The sequence below is a fragment of the Phoca vitulina genome, unplaced genomic scaffold, assembly GCF_004348235.1.
Source record: "Phoca vitulina isolate PV1807 unplaced genomic scaffold, GSC_HSeal_1.0 scaffold2, whole genome shotgun sequence".
NCBI classification, from domain to species: Eukaryota; Metazoa; Chordata; class Mammalia; order Carnivora; family Phocidae; genus Phoca; species Phoca vitulina.
This window is the reverse complement of record NW_022589705.1, coordinates 85948686-85971368: the sequence shown is the minus strand read 5'-3', so window position 1 is coordinate 85971368 and position 22683 is coordinate 85948686. Positions and strand designations below refer to the sequence as shown.

The 22683-nt window shown below is 36.8% G+C and overlaps 1 protein-coding gene across 18 annotated transcripts in view; it reads right to left on the bottom strand.

The window, feature by feature from the left end:
• The window catches only part of EIF4G3 (eukaryotic translation initiation factor 4 gamma 3), a 333115-nt gene that overhangs the window by 81755 nt on the left and 228677 nt on the right, over positions 1 to 22683 (bottom strand). For all 18 annotated transcript variants that reach the window (XM_032391835.1, XM_032391889.1, XM_032391850.1 and 15 more), the window contains one exon: positions 3280 to 3368. In XM_032391835.1, the coding sequence (XP_032247726.1) occupies positions 3280 to 3368 (89 nt within the window). The remainder of the gene's footprint in view (positions 1 to 3279; positions 3369 to 22683) is intronic.

Below are 22683 nucleotides of genomic sequence, written 5' to 3'. Positions count from 1 at the left end.
TACAAATCCTACTTTCTTACATAAGTAAAATATAACAGGTATACTACTAGTCAATTTTCTTCTAACATACATCAGATCATGGGGAAAAGACAAAATTTTTAAATGTTGTCAACAGAAACAGATGGTTTTTAGGACTTGCTTCCATAATGAAAACAAAAAGTTCATGCAAACACAAACTTGAAAACACACACACACACACACACACACACACACACACACACACCCCCTGTGTGTGCACATGTGCTTTCTCTACTCGCCCAACAGGAAAACACAGTATGGAAACCATCAAAAGAAAGACAGACATAAAAATTTCAAGAAAATAAAGGTTGAAATAATTTCTTTTTAAAACATGGCACAGAGTGAGCATCTTTTAAAGTTTGAGAAAAAACAGATCCCCCAAGTTTGAATCACGAATCAACAACCTTACTTTTTCTTATTCTACATTCTTTTGTAGTCTAACTTATAATGACCTTGCAATGACACCTTCTAATTAAGTATAGATCATCAAGATCCTTAATAATTTGGCATGAGAGGGGCGCCTGGGTGGCTCCGTTGTTAAGCGTCTGCCTTCGGCTCGGGTCATGATCCCAGGGTCCTAGGATCAAGCCCTGGATTGGGCTCCCTGCTTGGCGGGGAGCCTGCTTCTCCCCCTCCCACTCCCCCTGCTTGTGTTCCCTCTCTTGCTGTCTCTCTGTCAAAAAATAAATAAAACCTTTAAAAAAACATAATTTGGCATGACAGTCTGTCGATGGTACTTAAACTTATTAAAGAGCAGTATAACTACATTATACAGTTATAGGGAGTTCTTTTTTCAGAGCTTATAAAAGTGTTATTTTAGAGAAAAAATATATCAGGCCTCTTCTCTGTACCTAAAATCAGCAAAAGAAAATCTACTGGATATAACTAGAGAATGTATTACCTGGAAAGTTAATTTCTAACTGGAAAAAGAAGTATAAAGAAACTTGGTTCCATAAGCAACAAACCATAATTTAGAGAACACAAAATCACTGAGGTGTCTGAGGAACACTGTTAGAAGGATATTTTTCAAGGGAATCACAAAATTAGCTGCACTAAGTATTTATGATGATTATTTTTCTTTTAGCTGGATGACACTCATATTAAACTAGTTTGTAACTAACAGTTCCTAAACTGTTTACTAAGAAAACCAGATTAAAGAAAGAAAATACCTTATTGGCTTGACTGTCAAAGGTTAAATTTTTATAGGAAGCTGTTAAAAGAAGAATTTAGTTGATAAAACTGCCTATTCAACTCATGAGTTTTTGAAGTGCCAGAAAGTCAGACCAGACAACTATGTGTGTAATAACAGATGAAATATCCTAAAATTTTAAAACAAATTTTAAGATGCCTTGACCAGCAATTTTAAGATGAATTACCCTGCACGTTACCCTTCTAGGCTATAATTTATAGAATTTGATAAAATATTTGCAATGATATAATAACCTAATATATAACCTAAAATATGCTAATATCTGAAACCCATTGTTTTAAAGGCTGTGAAAAATCTGGAAGAAATGGAGAGCTTGAGGATCAGTGAAAAAAAAAGATAATGACACCCAGTATGCACTAAACTACTCTAATAAATGTTCAACTATAGGAAAGACAAGGAATTGGATTTCTGGGGGGAAAAAAAGGTGTGTGTGCAAACAAATTCTTTTTTATTATACTTTTAAACTATAAGGTTAAGAAAAAAGTGATTGATTCAGAGTAAGTCAAAATAGTTCTCATGTATGAAGAATAACAATCTGAAGCAGGTTTTAGCCAACTATGGTTCATGGGCCAAATCTGGCTCATCCCATTTCTGTACAGTGTGCAAGGTAAGCATGGTTTCTGCATTTGCAGTCACTGAAAAAATTCCAAAGAAGAGTATTTTATGACACATGAATATTATATGAAATTCAAATTTCAATGTCCATCAATGAAGTTTTACTGGAATACAGTCACAATCATCCATTTACACACTGTCTATGGCAGTGTTTGGGCTACAGGAACAGAGCTGAGAAATTGTTACAGAAAATGCTGGTCAACCCCTGACCTAAAGAAGAGGATGAGTATTTGCGGCAGTGATGGCCTACCCATTTAATATTCAATAATGCTTAGAAATCTAGCAGAGGAATAAGAAGTATAACAGAAGAAAATGAATAAAAAATAGTGGAATCGAAAGAGAAACCAGTTTATGAAGCTCTTACAGCCATACCAGGAATGTATGAGATCCCCCTGCCTCTGGAAGGTATTTTATTCTCTGTAGGAGCAACATTTTCTTGTTCAGCTGCAAGACAAGTGCAGCAACTATTTGCACCTCTATAACTTCCTGCCAATTCTTACCCCCTGATAACCACACTGAAATCACTTCCAAGAAACATTTTAGTGGTTGCTATGGGACTAACTGTGACATCAGTAGAGCATCACGTAAGAGCAGTGACAGGACGGGGAAGTAACAAAGGGGTACTGTGAACTGCCTGGAAAGGGTAAGAGTTAAAACTAGAGAGAAAAGCCTTTTGAAATAAATGCATTTAAAGTCACTTTAAAATATTCTGTATATTCTAATGTTATCACCTTACGCATTTAATAAAAATTTTAATAAAGTAGATGTTAAGAGTTCAAAAAGAAAAAAGCAACATACATATTTTTTAGATTACTCTTCATTTATAAACTTCAGAACACAGCACTAAGGATACTGAGATTATAGACTATGAAAGTGATAGGACACTCCTTAGGAGTAACTCTACCCTTGTTTCTTCTTTACATGGTCTCCTGTCGTGCTGTAACCTACAGCAAAATCTGGCATGGTTTAGTTTTCAAACAGACAAATCATATGTGAAAAGTTATGTTACTGGGATGCAGTTAAAAGATGAATTTCCCTAAAATGTACTTGATGATTTCTACCAACCACCACTGCTACTGAGTATTTGAAAAAACTGTTTCCATTTTTCTTTACCAGAGTAGTCTTTCCATCTAGTTAACAGAAGGAAAAATTCAATTGAGGGGGTTGGGGGATTAACCAAAAATTAAGCAGTACATTAGTTTTGCCATTTTAGAAGAGGAATTTTGAAAGAGAGACAAGAATCTGGTGAAACTGCATATGGTATCAAAAATCTTTTTAAAATTCTGTAGGTGGACCAAAACAATCAGACTGAGCTTGATATATCACGTTTTGTTTGAAAAACAGTATCTCAAAAAAGAGAGATAAATCCACACTTGTCTTAGGAAATGGCACCACTACTCTGAAGATAAGTTAAAGAGATTTACTTTGCCCCTTACCTCCACTTCTGCCTCTAACACCTCTTCAGTGGTTCGGGTCCGATCTTTTGGTTTCTTCCACATCTTTGGTGCAGTTACAGCTGTCTGAGCTGAAATACAAGATCAGGGCCATTACTTCCCACTGCAAAGTCATGTTTGGAAATACCGAGTCTAAAATGATACCTGTATTCAAATTTAGCAGAACACAAGAGGGCTTCACCCATATGGAAGAAACAGCTGAATGATCAAGTGAACAACTGTGTGGTTGTGGCCCAAAGATTGCACTGGCACATGTCTTAGGCACAGACTGTTCACATCAGCACATACAGCCTTCCAACCAGTGTCCTAGGTTCCTCCTATTTCATGGTTAGGAAACATAATTCAGTATGTGGTATCTATACGAGAAATTGGCCCACCAGCCAATTCTAGGCTTGGGTCTGCTTCTATTATTAATTAATTATGTGATCTAAAGCAAGTCACACTTCTCTGGCACCTGCATATTTAACTATAAAGAGGGGAGTGAGATTAGGTGATATCTAAGGTTCCTTTAAGCTACAAAAAATACCAAATTCCAGCTTCTGTTTTTTAAAGCTTTCTAGACAATAAAAGAACACTCTGATTAAGATTTCACTAGGCAGCACTTCTACAACATTCAGTTCTCATTTCAGATCAATACTATCAGTCTAGTTGTTCATACTGCTGGGGAGAAAATCAAGAAAGATAACCTAATTTTTACTGATTATATTGTATCAGAAGTTCTAGATGGAAAATTAAGCCTACAAAGGATTTTTAAATATTCATTTGGCTTGCAAATTCCACAAAATCATTCAACATTTGGATGTACAATTTAAAGACTAAACATCAGATAGCAAATAGAATATTTTAAAAGGATCCTACAGAAGTTAACACATGAGTCAACAGAAGTAAGGTATGACAGGCAGATGGGTAGGGAGAAGAGTCAAAGAAAGGCCACTTAACAAATAGAGACATTATCAAAAGTGAATAAACACAAAGCTGAAGGTACCCTGTACTATTTCCCTACAGAAATATAAGATCACTCATTAAGCAAAACCAACCAATCTCTCTGGACAGCCTACTCTTTTTCAGAAGAACAGCAGAATATGAACACTTACACTGTTCTGGGGAACAAGGAAAAGGAAACATTTAACATTCTTCTCAAAATTATTGCAACATCATAAAAAATACTCTTGTAAATTTCCTTTGTTACACACACCTCAATTTTTTTTTTTTTTTTTAATCCTTCCCCTCACGGACCCTAATGAACAAGAAAACATTAGACCACTGTTGTTCTTCTTTGGTGACCTACTCAAAGTAAACTATTTTCCCAAAGTATGGAATTAAAATTGTGGTAACCATGCATGGGTTTAAATTTTCTACTGCTTCACAGTCTTCTTTTGAATATGTATATTCATGTGTGTATGTATGTATGTATGTAGTGGTCTCTTTTCATTTTTTATGGATCTTCTGATTTTATATAACCAGTCTGTTTTATGCGCATCTCTCCAAAATGTGATTAATTCTGATTCCACAGCAGAGCTCTCTTTAAGAGTTAGAGCTTAGGAAACATGTACATTTTATTTTAAATTTTATTTCATATATGCATAAATTTAGCTCTAAATTCCATTCAGAGAAAAGGGGAAGACCACTTTCTGGAGGATTCTTTGGTATCAAATATACACTCAGGAGTGGTTCCCTCTAAACAACAAAAACCAAAGATGTGGATAAACTTTATTTTTCAGGAATATATCAACCATACCCACAACCGAAAACCATAAAAACAAAAACAAAAAAACATTTCTTCCATGGACAACATAACATGCTTTTTAAAAAAGAGCTCCTTATGCAGCAGAAATTGTTACTCTGTTTAAGTGGCTATTTCAAGTTCTGATTTAAAGTAGTAATTCACAAAATGAAGTAAGAGAAAACACACACTTCTTTAGGAGATATACAATCTTCTGAAAACCTGAACACAGATACATACATACCTAGTGTCTGAATAGATTCTGATATACATCCCCTCTCCTACCATTACTGAAGGAGAGGTGCACTAAACTTTGGGTGTGCTATAGTGGGGAGGAGGGAAGAGTGGGGAGGAAGACAGAGACATCAACTCTGATTTACCGGACAATTAATCCTGAATTAGCTAGAATAAGAGAATTACATTTAAGACACTGTCTCAGATTTGTTCTTTCCTTTCTAGCCCATTCCCAATGCCTATACCTTAGATTAGGCCCATATTATTGCACTGATGTTACTATAAGATGGTCTCTTAACTGTCTCTGATTCTCACTTTAAGACATCATATACAATACTGACGGACGGCCTTTATAAATAACTGATCTGACTGGGTTATTCTTTTATTGAAAATATTCTTTAAGGCATCATACACCATGCCAAGCAGAGTTCCTTACACAAAGTGGGCACTTAAATTTGCTGACTAAAGAAATAATAGCAGCTCTATATGAAAGATGTAATACGGACACCCCAAGACAAAGACACGGATTCTCTCCCCCTCGTCTTGAATGAAAGCACCACAGGACAAGGGACAATCTCTGTATGAGATTCAAAATTATCTGAATTTAGAGATACCTAAAGCAGTTTCCCCTACCCCTCATAAGAACTCAACTCTTATAGGCACATTTAATTTCTACTACTTTAAAATACAAAATAAGGAAACGTAAACAAAAAAGCAATACTATGATTTCAAGACTTCTGCAAATTTTTACATTATTGGCAGAAAAATGATGTTTTCCTTGAGTGCTCTTGTTAGGAAATGACTAATATATAAATTCAGAAAAATACTAGGGACACAGACAAGTTTAATGATTGGGTTTTAGAAGATTCTTTGCTTTTCTTGGACAGAGACTCATGCCAAGACTGTACCAAGTTAGAAACGTTCCCATTTTCAACTCTCCCCCTAGAATGGAATACAGACTCCAGAAAATTGTGCCCTATCAAAACTATTGTAACTGGTAGCGACTCTATTTTAAAAAAGAAAGCACAATGCAATACATTTTAATGACATCTGGTAAAGGCCTGACAAGTCATTCCTGTAAGTAGAAGAGTCCCTTGTTTTTCATTTACTTTTTATATGGCCTCTATTGGAGTCAAGCTTTTAATCTTGCAATTTAAAAGCTAACAACTATCCCTGTGCAATTCAGGAGGTAAGTGCTGGGCTTGGAGAAAGGGGGCTAATAGAGAAGATTCATAAGTTGACTGAATTTTACTAAACCCATGTAATTTTGCACAGTCTTCCCTGAAGCCTGACGTAATTAGAACACTGAGAAAAACTATTATGTAAAATGGTAGATCACATAAGAAGAATCAATAGCAGCTAAGAGACAGAGACAGAATGCATCCTGAAGAGCTATGGTGTGTAAAACATGATCTAGAACATATACTGCCTCTTCTTTGCAGGAGTATGAGTGCTAAAGAAAGTCCAAATAGTTAAGCCCTGGTCACTAATCTGAACTCCTGACTAAGAGATGTCAGAAATAGTGTATAGTAAGTGCAAGAATGACACACATGCCTCTTATCACTAGCATAATGCTATTTCTTTTTTATTTTTAAGATTTATTTTTAAAAATTTTTATTTATTTATCTGACAGAGACAGACACAGCGAGAGAGGAAACACAGCACGGGGGAGTGGGAGACGGAGAAGCAGGCTCCCCGCTGAGCAGGGAGCCCGATGTGAGGCTCGATCCCAGGACCCTGGGACCATGACCTGAGCCGAAGGCAGATGCTTAACGACTGAGCCACCCAGGTGCCCCCACAATGCTATTTCTGTATCTAGATTATTCTTTCTTCTCCTAGTCCTGCCAGTCACAATTCCTACATATACACAGACTATCATTCACCCTAAGACTTAGAAAAATTCCCCAAAATGGGGAGAGGGAGCTTGGAGGGTAGAAATTTAGTATAAAAGGATGGCAATGGTTAGCTTCCTTATTTTCCAAAATGCAGGGTTTTATAAGAAAAATATTTATAACCTTTCTCTCTTTCTTAATTTTTAAAGTAGGCTTCACACCCAATGTTGGGCTTGAACTCATGACCCAGAGATCAAGAGTCGCACATTCTACCAACGGAGCCAGCCAGGTGCCACACATGTATTTTTTTCTAATCATAAAAGTAAGATATGCCCATTGAGGAACACTTATAAAATTCAGACAGATATAAAGTTGGAAAAAATATCTCTGAGATGTTGTGAATATTTTGGCCGAATTTCTTGCCAGCATTTAAAAGACACAAGTATATGTACACTATATATTTTTACAATCTTTATTTTTTATTTTTTAAAGATTTATTTTTTTTTTTTTTTCACAGAGAGAGACACAGCGAGAGAGAGGGAACACAAGCAGGGAGAGTGGGAAAGGAGAAGGAGGCTTCCCGCTGAGCAGGGAGCCCGACGCGGGCCCGATTCCAGGACCCTGGGATCACGACCAGAGCCGAAGGCAGACGCTTAACGACTGAGCCACCCAGGCGCCCCTAATCTTTGTTTTTTTTAAACTGAACTGCAAACAAGAATGTGAACCTTTATAGTTTTGATCTTTTGGTAGGAACTACCGTAACAAATCAACTTAGTCAAAATCCCTGTAGGTTCAATCTACTACATTTTTGTTAAGGGAAGAAAAGTTCACAGGTTGGTATTTGAAAGCAAGTAAATCATGAAAGATAAAATAATAGGCAGTAAAGAACTATAAAAGGATTAGATGTACATGACTTTTATTAAGTCACTTTAGTCAAGAGTAAGTAGGAAGAAAGAAAAACTTCCTGACTGGTCTGTAGGAAGTCCACTGTAAGATGGAATTACACAGCTGAAGTGTCAATCAACTGACCAGGACCAAGTCGCAGCAAAGATTTCTATGAGCTGCTTCTAGTAGCAAAGATTTGGCTTTGGGCTAGTTAGAGTAGGCTAAGGGCTTAAAAATACATTAGGTTAAAAAAGACAAAAGGCAAAATAAAAAATTATACCTGTATTACATTTATAACCGTGTAAAATACTTATGTAAAGTCTGGAAGGAAATGAGGAAAAAAGTTTAATGTTAAGACTCAGACTACGATATTTGAACAATGGCAGGGCTTTCCTCTGTTCTTCAATATTTGTAACAATTTAAAATTTGAAGAAATAAAAGAGTGAAGCTTTTAAAACTGATTTTTACTAATTGTTTCAATCTTGTTTTATCTTATATGACTGAAGTGGAGGTATTCTGTTCTAGATTTTAGGACCGCTCTTTATAAAAATACTACTGAAATAAATTTTAAGAACTGTTAATCTTCTCTTTCCAGGACGCCTGGGTTGCTCAGTCAGCTAAGTGTCTGCCTTCGGCTCAGGTCATGATCCCAGGTTGCTGGGAATCAGCCCTGCATTAGGCTCCTTGCAAAGTGGGGAGTCTGCTTGTCCCTCTGCTTGCCACTCCCCCTGCTTGTACGCACTCTCTCTCTCTGACAAATAAATAAAATCTTAAAAAAAAAAAAAGTTAATCTTACCAAAGATGTTAGAATTTTACATGTTTTTTGATCTACAGTGGACTTGGAGAACTCATGGAACTCTTCGACAGCATTTGTTTTACACCAGAAAGTGGAAGCATCATCATTCCACAGAGATTAAAAGAATGTGAAAGAGGTGATTACATAGGAGAGGTAAACTTTTAGTCCTAACATATTCCACTAGCTATGCAATATAAATCCGAAAACAACTTTTACTGAAGATACCATGTTGGTAAACTTGCTTCTCTTTACTAGATCACTTCTTCTTTATTACTTATTTCCTCAGTAGTCAAGTAAGTGCCCAGTAAACTGTTAAAGGTTAATAAAATTTCATTTTTTTTCTGGTGCCAAAAAGGGAAAAGACCTCTTCTACTTTCCCTTTTCTTAGATCTTTGCTTAGAGAAAGCTTGTAATTGTAAATCCTTCCTCTATCCTCCTGGTATATGTGTAAATCTTTTTAAATGCTAAAGAAGACTCTTGGCAGCTTTATAACTCAGGAATGACTTTCTTAAGAGTCTGGGAGCCAGGGGCGCCTGGGTGGCTCAGTCGTTAAGCGTCTGCCTTCGGCTCAGGTCATGATCCCAGGATCCTGGGATCAAGCCTCACATCGGGCTCCCTGCTTGGTGGGAAGCCTGCTTCTCACTCTCCCACTCCCCCTGCTTGTGTTCCCTCTCTCGCTGTGTCTCTCTGTGTCAAATAAATAAATCTTTAAAAAAAAAAAAAAAGACTCTGGGAGCCATCTCTTCTTGTAATCATGGGAGTTTCCTCTAGGCAACTACCTGCTTATCATAAACATATGCGAAGTTTAATTTCTCCTCTGGATAAAGGCAAATGACTAACACAGATGGACACCCCAACTACAAAGAGAATTTCCAGTGAACTAGATACAGCAGCAATGGTGCCGGTATAGTCTTGCTACATGAGGACAAATTATCTTGAGAACATGTATGTACATGCATGTAATGAATGTACATGTATGAGCATGTATGTAATGAATTGTATTTGCCTGGCTTTAGGAAAGGGTGAGATTTCCTTCTGTCTGTAATCTCATTAGTGGGTTGCATGTAATGCTCACTTAGTGCTTATTCAATAATAAAACTATTTTCTTTCTTTCCTGTATTTGTGAAGAGCATTTTCTGGTTTGGCAGGAGGTTTTAATTTTTCCCCCATGATCCAGTAACAAGAATGAGATGGTCTAGGAGTGCCTAAAAGGCACGAATCAGCTGAAGACCTTGTGGCCACATAATACCCAGATAAGAGACCGTGAATTATAAAAAGTCTCCCTTCTAGTTCTCTGTTCTTTTGAAATATAACATGAACTCTTTAGCTCTAAGATTTAAGATGAGTGTGTCCAGAGTCTGAGTCTCTGGACTGAAGAGACACAACACTATGAAGACTTATGAAGAATAGATACGTCACTACTGGTAAGGGAAGGGCCTCCTTACATTGTCACAGAGTTGTATATAAAGAGTAGAATGTTCTAATAATGGAACTTCCAATCAGAGTTCCCACACTTAACACCCAGTTCTTGTCTTTTTCCTATCATTTTTTCACATGTTATTTCCCTTTTTTAGATCCTGGTTTTTAATTCCTAGAAGCTGGCATTATATGATACCAATTACAATATATTCAAGAATTTTATCTAAAGTTTCTTGAGGCTGGGGATCCTAATCTGTCTTTTTGTTCTTCCATAGATCCTTATGAGAACCTAGGAAATTTGATGATTTTTCTAAGAAACTGGGGCAGAGCAAAGAAAAAACCCAGTTGAGAGAAGGTAAGTTTTTACAATGGACATGTACATGAACTAGAAAAACTATTAATGGTGATAAAATAAGTAAAACTGATGGGTCACTGAGAGATGTCAACCTAAAGCAACACTAAGGAGTAAGTCTGTCATTGTTTTCCAGCATCTTTTCAGGGGTTACTATTTGAAATGTATGGATGGCTTGATGATTATGCTTCTCATCATATGTTAAAAGGCTCTATGACTTCTTCACATAAGGTTAAATAGTATAAACTAGTCTGCTTGGGGTCTAGTGCTGGAACCAAAAAAGAAAACAAAATGAGGATTCTAGACAGAATTCCACCAAAAACATACATCTCTAACAAAAAAATTTTTACTTCCATGTTGAATCACTACGCTGTACATCTGAAACTAATATAACACTGTATGTTAACTGGATTCAAATAAAAATAGAAAGTTGAAAAATTTTTTTACTTCCAGCTTTAACACTACACATTGTGAAGGTAAGAGTCAAACTGTTGGTTTGTTCATTTTTTTATTTTGGTTTGTTAATACTTCTAATATTCTCAATAATTACATTTTTCATTGTATTCATCTTTTTTCCTAATTGTTTTGTTTTCTGTTTTTAAAATTTCCCCTATTATCTTTATTATTTCCGTTGGGTTTAATTTGTTCTTTTTTTAAAAAATCTCAGCTTTGTTGAGGTATAAGTGACATATAAAATAATAAGACATTTAGAGTATACATTGTGGTGATCTGATATATGCACACATTGTGCAAAGACTTCCTCCATCTAGTTCATTAACACATCTATCATCTCACATATATATTTGGGGGGGTGGTAAGAACATTTAAGTTCTTTTCTCTTTGCAAATTTCCATTACACAAAACGGTACTATCAACTATAGTCACCATGTTTTACGGATCTCAGATTTTATTCATCTTACATAATTTGTTATTTGAACAGTTTCTTCACATGGAGGCTGAGGTCATTAATTTGAGACCTTTTTTTTTTTTTTTTTTTAAGATTGTATTTATTTGACAGAGAGAGAGACACAGCAAAAGAGAGAGCACAAGCAGGGGGAGTGGGAGAGGGAGAAGCAGACTTCCCGCCTAGCAGGGAGCCTGATGCGGGGCTCGATCCCAGGACCCTAAGATCATGACCTGAGCCGAAGGCAGATGCTTAATGACTGAGCCACCACATATATCTAAATATGTGCATTTAGAGGTGTAAACTGCCACCTAAATACTACATTAGCAGAGTGATATGCAGAACAATGTACTGCCAAAGATGTCCATGTCCCAATCCCTGCACCCTATGTAATATGTTACCTTACACGACAAAAGTGACCTTGCAGATGTGATTAACTTAAGGGATCTCAAGGGAGGAAGACTCTTATCCTGAATTAACCTAGTGGGCCCAATGTGATCAAAAGGGTCCGTACAATTGGGAGGGAAGCAAGAGAATCAGAGACATCTGAAGATGTTATGGTGCTGGCTTTGAACAGGAAGAAAAGACCAGAGCCAAGGGGAATGTAGGTAGCCTCTGAAAGATGGAAAAAGCAAGGGAACAGATTCTCTCCCAAAAAATACATTTTTGTTGCTACCTCAAGTTTAGTCCAATGAAACTGATTTTGGACTTCTGACCTCCCAAACTGTGACATAATAAATTTGTGTTGTTTTCAGTCACCAGGTTTGTGGTGATTTGTTACAGCAGCAACAGGAAATGAATACAAGCACAAATTTTTATTTGGGTTTTATTTCCATGCAATTGAAAATACTTTATAATTTCCCTTTGATTTCCTCTTTTACCCTTGGGTTATACAGAAGTGTGTAATTTAGTTTCTGAATATTTGGGGGAGGCCGTGATCGTATAGTGGTTAGTACTCTGCGTTGTGAATATTTGGGGGATTTTCCAGAGATGTTTATCTTACTCATTTCCAATTTAACTGCATTGTGGTCAGAGGACATACCTGCTTTGATTTGAATCCTCTGAAATTAAAACTTGTCTCTAAGTCATAATATGGTCAATCTTGGTAAATTTGACAATCGCACTCATGTATCTGTTGTTTGAGTGTCTTGTGTCAATTAGGTCAAGTTGGTTGACTGTGCTACTGAAGTCTTCTATAGCCTTACTAATTTCTATCTACTATTTCTATCAATTATGTTTCTCTAATTATGTCATGGACGTCACTACTTTTTGAACACGGGAAATGCAGTTATAATAACTGTACTTAATAACTATTTTGTCTGCTAATTCTAACAGCTATGTCAGTTACAAATCAGTTTTGATTGACTCATTTTCTCCTCATTATGGGACCTATTTTTCCCATGGCTTCATCAGTCAATTCTACTAATCATTTGAGGAAGAAATAGTATCAATTCTATACAAACTTTTCTAGAGTACTGAAGAGGAGGGACTACTTACCAACTCATTCTATGAGGTCAACATTACCCAGATGCCCAAATATGAAAATTATCAGAAAACCACAAGCCAATATCCCTCATGAACTTAAGATGCAAAAAAAACCTAAATAAAATTGTAGCAAACCAAATTCAATAATGTAAAAACAAACAAACAAACAAAACCTGCCTCAGAGACAAATTTTATTTCAGGAAAGCAAAGTTGGTCTATTATTTAAACATCAAGTAACATAAAGCAAATAGTTAACAAAAGAAACCATGACCGTCTCAAGATGTATAAGAAAAACATTCAATAAAATCCAATTTCTATCCCTGACTGAAATAATGAATCTCTCAGAAAATTAGGAATAAAAAAGAATTTCCTTGACCAGACAATTCAAAAACCTACAGCTAACATCGTACTTAATGTTGTAAAAGATTGAATGCTTTCTTTCTGAGATTGGAACCAAGAATGTTTACTTTCACCATTTCCAGTCAATATTATACTGAAGGTACTAAGCTAGGGCAGTAAGTCAAGAAAAAGAAATAAAATTCTACTTCATTTGTCTTTGTTCAGGAATGACAAAAGTACTTACATAGAAAATCCAAAGAAATCTCTACAAAAAAATGCTAATAAAACTAGTAAATGAATTTTAGCAGGATTGCAATATGAAACTAAAAAAAAAACTCTATTGTATTTCCATACACTAGTAATGAAAATTTAAAAATTGAAAGGAAAGATACCATCTATAACAGCATCTAAAGATATAAATTTGACAAAATTACAAGACTTGTACATTAAAACCTTCAAAACATTGCTGAGGGAATTAAAGAAGACAAATTGTGAAAATATGCCGTGTTCATGGGTCAGAAGATTCAATATTGTAAGATGTCAATTCTATCCATAGTATTCAACACAAACCCAATCAAATTCCCATAGGCTTTTTTTTTTTTCTTTAACGTACGCTCTATGCCCAACATGGGACTTAAACGACATCAAGAGTACATGCTCTACCAACTGAGCTAGCCAGGCGCCCCAACCAACAGGCTTTTTTGTAGAAAATATTTGTAGAGAAAACGGATTCTAAAACTAACATAGTTAATTGTACTGGAATTAAGATAAAAAACTTAATAAAAAATGCAAAAAATTAAATTGCCATAAAAAAGCAAAAGACCTAGAATGGCCAAAACAATTTTGAAAAAGAAGAATAAAGTTGGAGGACTTAATCCTATCTCATTACAAGAATTATTACAAGCCTCAGAAATCATGACAGTGTGGTACTGGCATCAAGAAAGACAACTAGATCAATGGAAAAATAGAGAATCCAGAAATAGACCCACATATAATATATATAACATATTTTGGGAAAAGGTATTAAGAAAATTCAACAGAGAAAGGACAGCCTGAAATTCTCACACAATGCTGGTGGGGATGTAAAATGGCACAAATATCTGGAAAATGGTCTGCAGTTTCTTCAAAGCTTAAAACATATATTTACATGGAACCAAGCCATATCACTCTTATGTATTTACTCAAGAGAAATGACAAAATATATCCATAAAAAGACTTGTACACAGAGGTTCACAGAACTTTGCTCTAATAGCTCCAAATTGCAAACAACTCTAATATCCACCAATAGGTGAACAAATTGTGGTACATCCATAGTATATCAGTAATTTTTATGAGCTAACATGTGCAACAATATGGACAGATCTATTGAGTAAAAAAGCCAGATCAGTTTATGCTTTCTGATTTCATTTATATGACATTCTAATAAATCTATAGTGGCAGAAAGCAGATCAGTGCTTGCCTTTGTAATGGAGTGAGGGTACTGCAGCTCAGAGGGATTTATAAAGAGGTAGGAGGAAACTTTTTGGGGTGATAATTATGTTTATTACCTTGATGGTAGTAATACTTTCATGAGCATATATACAGACGTCAAAATTAATACAAGACTTTAAATATATACATTTTAACATTATGTGAATTATACCTCTTTTAAAGGTGTTAAAATGGCCTGGGGGGTTTCTAAAAAAAATTAAAATGTTAAGTATACCCATGTATCTATTATAAACCTGCTAAAAAATGACAGTACTTTTTAAAGACTTTGAAATAGCTTGTATAGTATTCTTCCATTTATGAAAAGAAATATGTATCTGTACATCCAAGTAATGAGACTCCAAGGGCTTTTTCTTCTTCCTCTTGTTGCTTTTTAATCTATTTTCTTTTTTTAAATGACAAAAGTATCAATTGAAACTAATATAAAGGTAATAAGCCCCTTCCCCAACTAACTAATTCTAGTGGCCTGAGGTAAACAACATTAACACTCTCTGGTATACAGCTGGCTACACCTTAATGACTCATACAAATAATCATAATCAAATACATGTTTATTTTAAATAGAAAAAAATGGAGTCATACTAAAGTTATTTTGCAAAATGCTTTATTTTTCCTTAATTTATTATGAAAATCTCTCCAGGTTATCACACAGTTCTATCTCATTCATGTATTAGCTGTACAATATTCCAGAGTAGGTATGTACAATTCCTCTTGAAAGAGATTTTACTACTTTCTTGCCAGATTTAGTTCCAGAACGGTAAAAGTAACTCTTGCACAAATACATGAGTGTTGTATTTCCTCCCTTGTCACAGGTACTTGATATTATAGCTAAAAAATGGTATTTCCCATTCAATAATGGATGGGCATCTTTTGTTTTCTTTCTTTTTTATGGGGGGCTGTTCTTTTCTATGAATTTTTATTTTTATTATTTACTCAATCTTCTATTAGATTGTTGCTTTTTTTCCTTTTTTTAACTCACAGGTACTCTGCAGACAGGTTAACCTTTTACATACCCACTGTCCTGTTTCTTTTTGCCAAGGCAAAATTCAAAATTTTATAATGAATACTGTCTAATGAATATGTGTTGTTTTTACAAACAATATCAACACAAAAACCATGAAAGAAAACATGCATTTAATTATTCTGAAATTAAGGCAAGGAAAAGTCTTCTTTTTTGATAATGACTCAAAAACTTATGAATGTGGAACTTTAAGATCCAAAGATATTTAAATGGATTCACTTGGGGGAGCCTGGCTGGCTTGGTCAATAGAGTATGCAACTCTTGATCTAGGGGTCATGAGTTTGAGCTCCATGCTAGGTGTAGAGATTACTTAAATAAATAAAACTTAAAAAAAATAAAATGGATTCACTTGGATGAGAATAAATCCACTACTAGCAATCATCTACTACACAATCTTTAAGACCACACGTTTCTGTAGTTTCTGAAGCATATCCAAGCTGCGAATTTACCTTCTACCTTGCAGGACCATTTCCTGCCCCACCAGCACTAAAAATTTTTACCACCAACACACTTAATGTGTCTTTGCTATTCTACACAATCAAAGGCATGGACACAAGTTAAGAATCCAATATTAGAGTTTGAACCCTTGGAGGATAAAGACTGCATCTTATTGGTCTCCTTTGTATATCCACCATTTAATATAGCACCTAACCCACAGTAGATGCTCACTGAAAATCTGTTAATGAATAAATGCCCTGCAAGCAAAATTCAATCCAAAGTTAATGTCTCTGTCTACAACAATAAACACTGGTTCAGTCTCCTTCTGTGCGATAGGAAGTATTATATTATTTCCATTTCGGAGATGAGGAAACTGAAATACAGACAGGTTAACTCAATTGCCCCAATCGCAGAAACAGTAAAGGCTGGAGCTACAATTAAAACACAGATGTGGGGCACCTGGGTGGCTCAGTCATTAAGCGTCTGCCTTCGGCTCAGGTCATGATCCCAGAGTCCTGGGATCGAGCCCCACATCGGGCTCCCTGCTCCGCGGGAAGCCTGCTTCTCCCTCTCCCACTCCCCCTGCTTGTGTTCCCTCTCTCGCTGTGTCTCTCTCTGTCAAATAAATAAAATCTTTAAAAAAAATAAAACACAGATGTAACTGAAAAGCCCTTGTCTTCCCAATACAACACCCTGCCTCTTAACTCTGGCTTGTTCCTGCACCTTCTCCCCTGAATTCCAACTTCATTTACATTTTGGTTAATAAGTCTTTTGTTTTGTAGCATGAGAGGATGTAGAGTTAAACAAGGAAGGGTAGTGTGAAGAACAGTTTGTCTGTCACCAATATGGCATAGTATGTCAAGTCATGAGGAAAATAAAATGGCAAAATGACTTTAAGGAAAAGATCTGTTCCCAAAAGTCAGAGGACAGTGCATATGCAATTCTGTCAGCAGTAAGAGCAAAGATGACTCCAATGAGACCATCAGCATATTTTCTAAGTGTCTGTATTGTATTTTACTGCTCTTTCTGCATTAACCTAGGCATTTTTGCATTTTAACAAATGCTTTTGTATCATCGCTACCATAATCAAAGTAGACTACAATTGAAGGTAAGTCCAGCACAGATGAAGAAATGTCAATCACTACAGCACAAATAGATAATTAGACAATAGACTTCAACACAAGTAGCTATCTTTCTGTTTACTAAATGCTTTTCACCTCTAAATACAACACTAAGGCTCATTGCCTTGAATATGCAAGAAAATGGATAAAAAAAACACCTTCCCATTTGATCATCAGTGAGACCACATTGCCAGTGCTTTGCAAAGTGCCCAAGACTACTGAAACCTTAATCTGGGGGAGCCACTATGAGTAATAAAACACATCCTAACAGAGGTACTTCCTCATTTCCTCACCTTACCCATCCTAGATTTACACATCTGTCTCTCTGTAAGATCATGGAGTTCCCAAATATTGTGAACTGACAGAATTATATTTAGGTGTTAAGAGTCGAGGAATTATCAGAATAGAAAATTTTGTGAAGACAGCCATACTGAAAAAATTGTCAACAGGTTCTTTAGCATGTTGTAGGCTGAGAAGAGAGCATCAAGGCAACAACGTAGGAATTAGCACCTACCAAACAGGTGTGAAGGACTGGCCAAAACAAAGTAAAATTAGGGAGAGATGAGGATTAACACAGAGCCTCAGCTGAAGGCTAACCCGAGAGTCTGGATCTTAGACCTTTGAAACAACAACTGTCTAAACAACTCTTGGGGGGCGCCTGGGTGGCTCAGTTGGTTAAGCGACTGCCTTCGGCTCAGGTCATCATCCTGGAGTCCCTGGATCGAGTCCCGCATCGGGCTCCCTGCTCGGCGGGGAGCCTGCTTCTCCCTCTGACCCTCCCCCCTCTCATGTGCTCTGTCTCTCTCATTCTCTCTGTCTCAAATAAATAAATAAAATATTAAAAAAAATAAAATAAAAAAAAAAAAATAAACAACTCTTGGATACATATATCCAGAAACTATTTTCTCTAGAAGACTTTACTAGAGAGTTTCCAAGAAAAGTCTCAAAGCAGAAAGAGCTGTGATAGCTGGGGTAATAATCTGCTAGTCTATGAAACGGACTAGAAAGGCAAGGGGATCGAACAGTTTGATGGATAAAGAATGGGATGGACAGCTGGAAGGGCAAGAAAGGTCAAGCTGTAGGAGGATTTACCCAGAGTGGCTCAATTGAGGCAAAAATACACAAGAACTAAGCTAACTAAGAACTAAGGAAATGCAGAATCATTACTTCTAAAACACAGATGTCTTATGTGTTTCATCCATAAATACTGACATTGCTCTCAGAGCCCAGTCAGGTGTTCCATATTTGTGACATCAAACAATGCCCCTAGAATGGCTATTACAGTGGTGCATTCGCTACCTAGCTGAGAACACTCAGGTAAGACGTAGCTACTAGTAAAACAATAAGATAGAGTAAAAATAATTCATAGCTCAGACATAAAATACATCAAAAGACAATGTTTTTGGTTGTACCCCAACATTCCTCCACGTCTGGTACTGTTGATTATGATGTTTTTGTTGAAATCTATTTCCTATATTTCTAAGCTATAACTTCCCTAACTGGATTCATTTCTAGCTTCAGGGTTTTTAGCATTAAATTCTAAGGCTGATGCCTCTGACAGATCCTTATATATGCTAGTGACACAACCACTCGAAGTCCTACTATTCATTTTTTTAAAAATAATAGCTTTATTGAGAAATAGTTAACATACTACAAAGTTCACCTTTTTAAAATATACAATTCAGTTGTTTATAGCTGTAATGGAAAAACTCCAGTCTTTCCACTTCCCTTTGTAGGGAAAAACTCAGTTATTTCCTATTGTGTGTTTCGTTTACCACTTGGAACACTTCGCTTCTGACACTTCTTGTCATCAAATATATGGGGTTTTCCCCTCCATAACAAGCAATTCTCCATGACATCAACTGGGTGTCCTACAATTTAACTCAATTCAAACACTATCAACCTAAGGATGTCAGATCCCACAGGTTAGGGCTCAGTTCCACAAGACTGTTCTCCTCACTCCTACTTCAGATGCCAGTTGAAAGCCCAGGTGGCCGACCAGTATAGATCAGAAGCTCCAATGACCACCCTCTCCTCAGGTTCGATGAATTTCCTAGAACAGCTCACAGAACTCAGGGAAACATGTACTTGCATTTACCAGTTTATTAAAAGACATAAATGAACAGATGAACAGACAGATGAAGAGATATAAATAAACAGGGCAAGGTCTGGGAGGGTCTCAAGTGCAGAAGCTTCCGTCCCTGGAGTTGGAGTACATTACTTGTTACTGGTGTGGACATGGTTGCCGGACTCGAAGCTCTCTGAACCCCCTATCCCTGAGACTCTATGGAGGCTCCCTCACATAGGTATGATCAAATGCTAATTCCATATGCAGTCCCTTTCTTCTCTCTAGGATGGGGGATGGGGCTGAAAATTCCAAACTTCCAATGATTTGGTCTTTCTGGTTACCAGCCTCCATCCAGGAGCCATCCAGGAGCCATCTAAGAGCCTACCTAGAGTCACCTCAGTAGATCAAGATAGTCTTAGTGCTATCACTTAGAAATTTACAAGGCTTTTAGGAGCCCTGTGTCATCGATGGAGGTAAAAGACCAACATTCGAACAAGAGATGCTCCTAGTGTTCTTATCACTTAGTAAATTACACGGGTTTTAGGAGCTCTGTGCCAGTAAGGAGTGACAGAGAGCAATATATATTTTCTATTGGAGTGCCTGGGTGGCTCCATCAGTTAAGCGTCTGCCTTCAGCTCAGGTCATGATCCCAGGGTCCTGGGATTGAGCTCCATGTCAGGCTCCCTGCTCAGCAGAGGAGTCTGCTTCTCCCTCTCTCTGTGCCCCTGCTCGTGCGCTCTCTCTCTTGCTCACTCTGTCTCTCAAATAAATAAACTCTTTAAAATAAATATATATATTTTCTATTATCTCACAACAGCATATTCAGAGTTGTGTGACCATCACCACTATCTAACTTCAGACATCATCATCATCCCCAAAAGAAAGCCTATACCCATTAGTACTCCCTCCCCATCTCCTCACCTCTGACAACTATGATTCTACTTTGTGTCTCAAAGAATTTGCCTATTCTGGACGTTTCACATAAACAGAATCATACGATATGTGGTCTTTTGTGACTTTTTTCACTTAGCTTGATGTTTTCAAGGTTTATCCATGTATCCGTACATCATGCCTTTTCATGGCAGAATAATATTCCATATTATATACGCACACACATCCTAATTTGTTTATACATTCATCAGTTGATGGACTTTTAGGTTGTTTCCAATTTGGGGCTATTCTATTCATTTTTTTCCCATTCCTTTTTCTCTCTCTGCTTTTCTTCCTAATTTTCTATTCCTGTCCTAAATAGGAAGTTAATGTTATTAGTATCCTCTCCCTAAATGCATGCCTAAAGCTTTTCAATAATACAGATTATCCTGGTAAAATTCACTGTTCTAAGCATACCTCCTCCCTTCCAAATGACAGCAGAGGTTACCATGAGAGGTGACTGGCCATTGTGAAGGTTAAATGATATGATATAATGGGCACAAAAGCCTCTAATCAAATTTATGCACACATAGGGACTACAGTGAAGGACTTTCTACCATTTCATGCTCAAGATTTAATTAAGAACTTTTGAGATGGTATCATCTTGTTGAGCTTCTCTTCTTCGGAACATAAATTCCTAAGGACAGTGATAACGACATCCATTTATTCTGTGTAATATTAGTATAGTTCAAAGGGAACATTTGGTCCCCAAATACTAGCTGAATATAGAAATATTAATATTTAACATTTACAGAGTGCTTATCATGTGTCAGACACTGTGCTAAGTGCTTTACATATATCACATTTTATGTTTATTAGAATTTTATGAAGCAAATACAATTATCATCTTCAAATTCTGGATGAGAAAACAAACTCAGAGGTTAAGAAACTCGCCCATGGTCACAGAGACACACAGGGGAAAGGCTAAGGTGCAGGAGTGTCTGACTCTATTGTCTTGATCTTGACTGACAATACTTTACTAACAGTGTTGAGATTAACCAAATACACAAAAAGTAACATACAGATCCTATGCATATATATATATAGAAGATTGTTACTATAACTAAATATAACAAGATCTTGTAGTAAAAAGTAGAAGGGTAGAGTTTGTTTTGAAGGTGAATGCCCCCGAATACCACTCAACATCCTAAAGGGTTTAAGCAGAGATATGAAAAAGGAGTGGTAAAGTCAGATCTATATTTTAAAGAGATACTGCCTGGTGGAGAATGAACGTGAAGGGGGGCAAAACTGGACATGCCAGGGACATGAGAGGTCCTAAGGCAGTGAGAGCAGGAAAAGGAGAGGAAGGGACAAATTCAACAACCACATCAGGTAAAAATCAGAGAACCTTGTTAAATGATTATACACAAAAGATAAGTAACTCAAGGAATAAGTCCATCAACAGTGGCTTCAGGATTTTAGCTTATGTAAAGCCAGTGCCATTAACTGAGATAAAGAACAGGTTTAGGTCAATGAGATATCACCTCACACCAGTCAGAATGGCTAAAATTAACAAGTCAGGAAACGACAGATGTTGGCAAGGATGTGGAGAAAGGGGAACCCTCCTACACTGTTGGTGGGAATGCAAGCTGGTGCAGCCACTCTGGAAAACAGTATGGAGGTTCTTCAAAAAGTTGAAAATAGAGCTACCATACGATCCAGCAACTGCACTACTGGGTATTTACCCCAAAGATACAAATGTAGGGTTCCGAAGGGGTACATGCACCCCAATGTTTATAGCAGCGATGTCCACAATAGCCAAACTGTAGAAAGAGCCAAGATGTCCATCGACAGATGAATGGATAAAGAAGATGTGGTATATATACACAATGGAATATTATGCAGCCATCAAAAGGAATGAAATCTTGCCATTTGCAACGACATGGATAGAACTGGAGGGTGTTATGCTGAGTGAAATAAGTCAATCAGAGAAAGACATGTATCATATGACCTCACTGATATGAGGAATTCTTAATCTCAGGAAACAAACTGAGGGTTGCTGGAGTGGTGGGGGGTGGGAGGGATGGGGTGACTGGGTGATAGACACTGGGGATGTGCTATGGTGAGCGCTGTGAATTGTGCAAGACTGTTGAATCTGTACCTCTGAAACAAATAATACATTATATGTTTAAAAAAAAAAAGAAGAAGGGGTGCCTGGGTGGCTCAGTCGTTAAGCGTCTGCCTTCGGCTCAGGTCATGGTCCCAGGGTCCTGGGATCGAGCCCCACATCGGGCTCCCTGCTCGGCGGGAAGCCTGCTTCTCCCTCTCCCTCTCCCCTGCTTGTGTTCCGTCTCTGGCTGTCTTTCTCTCTGTCAAATAAATAAAATCTTTAAAAAAAAAAAAAAAAAAAA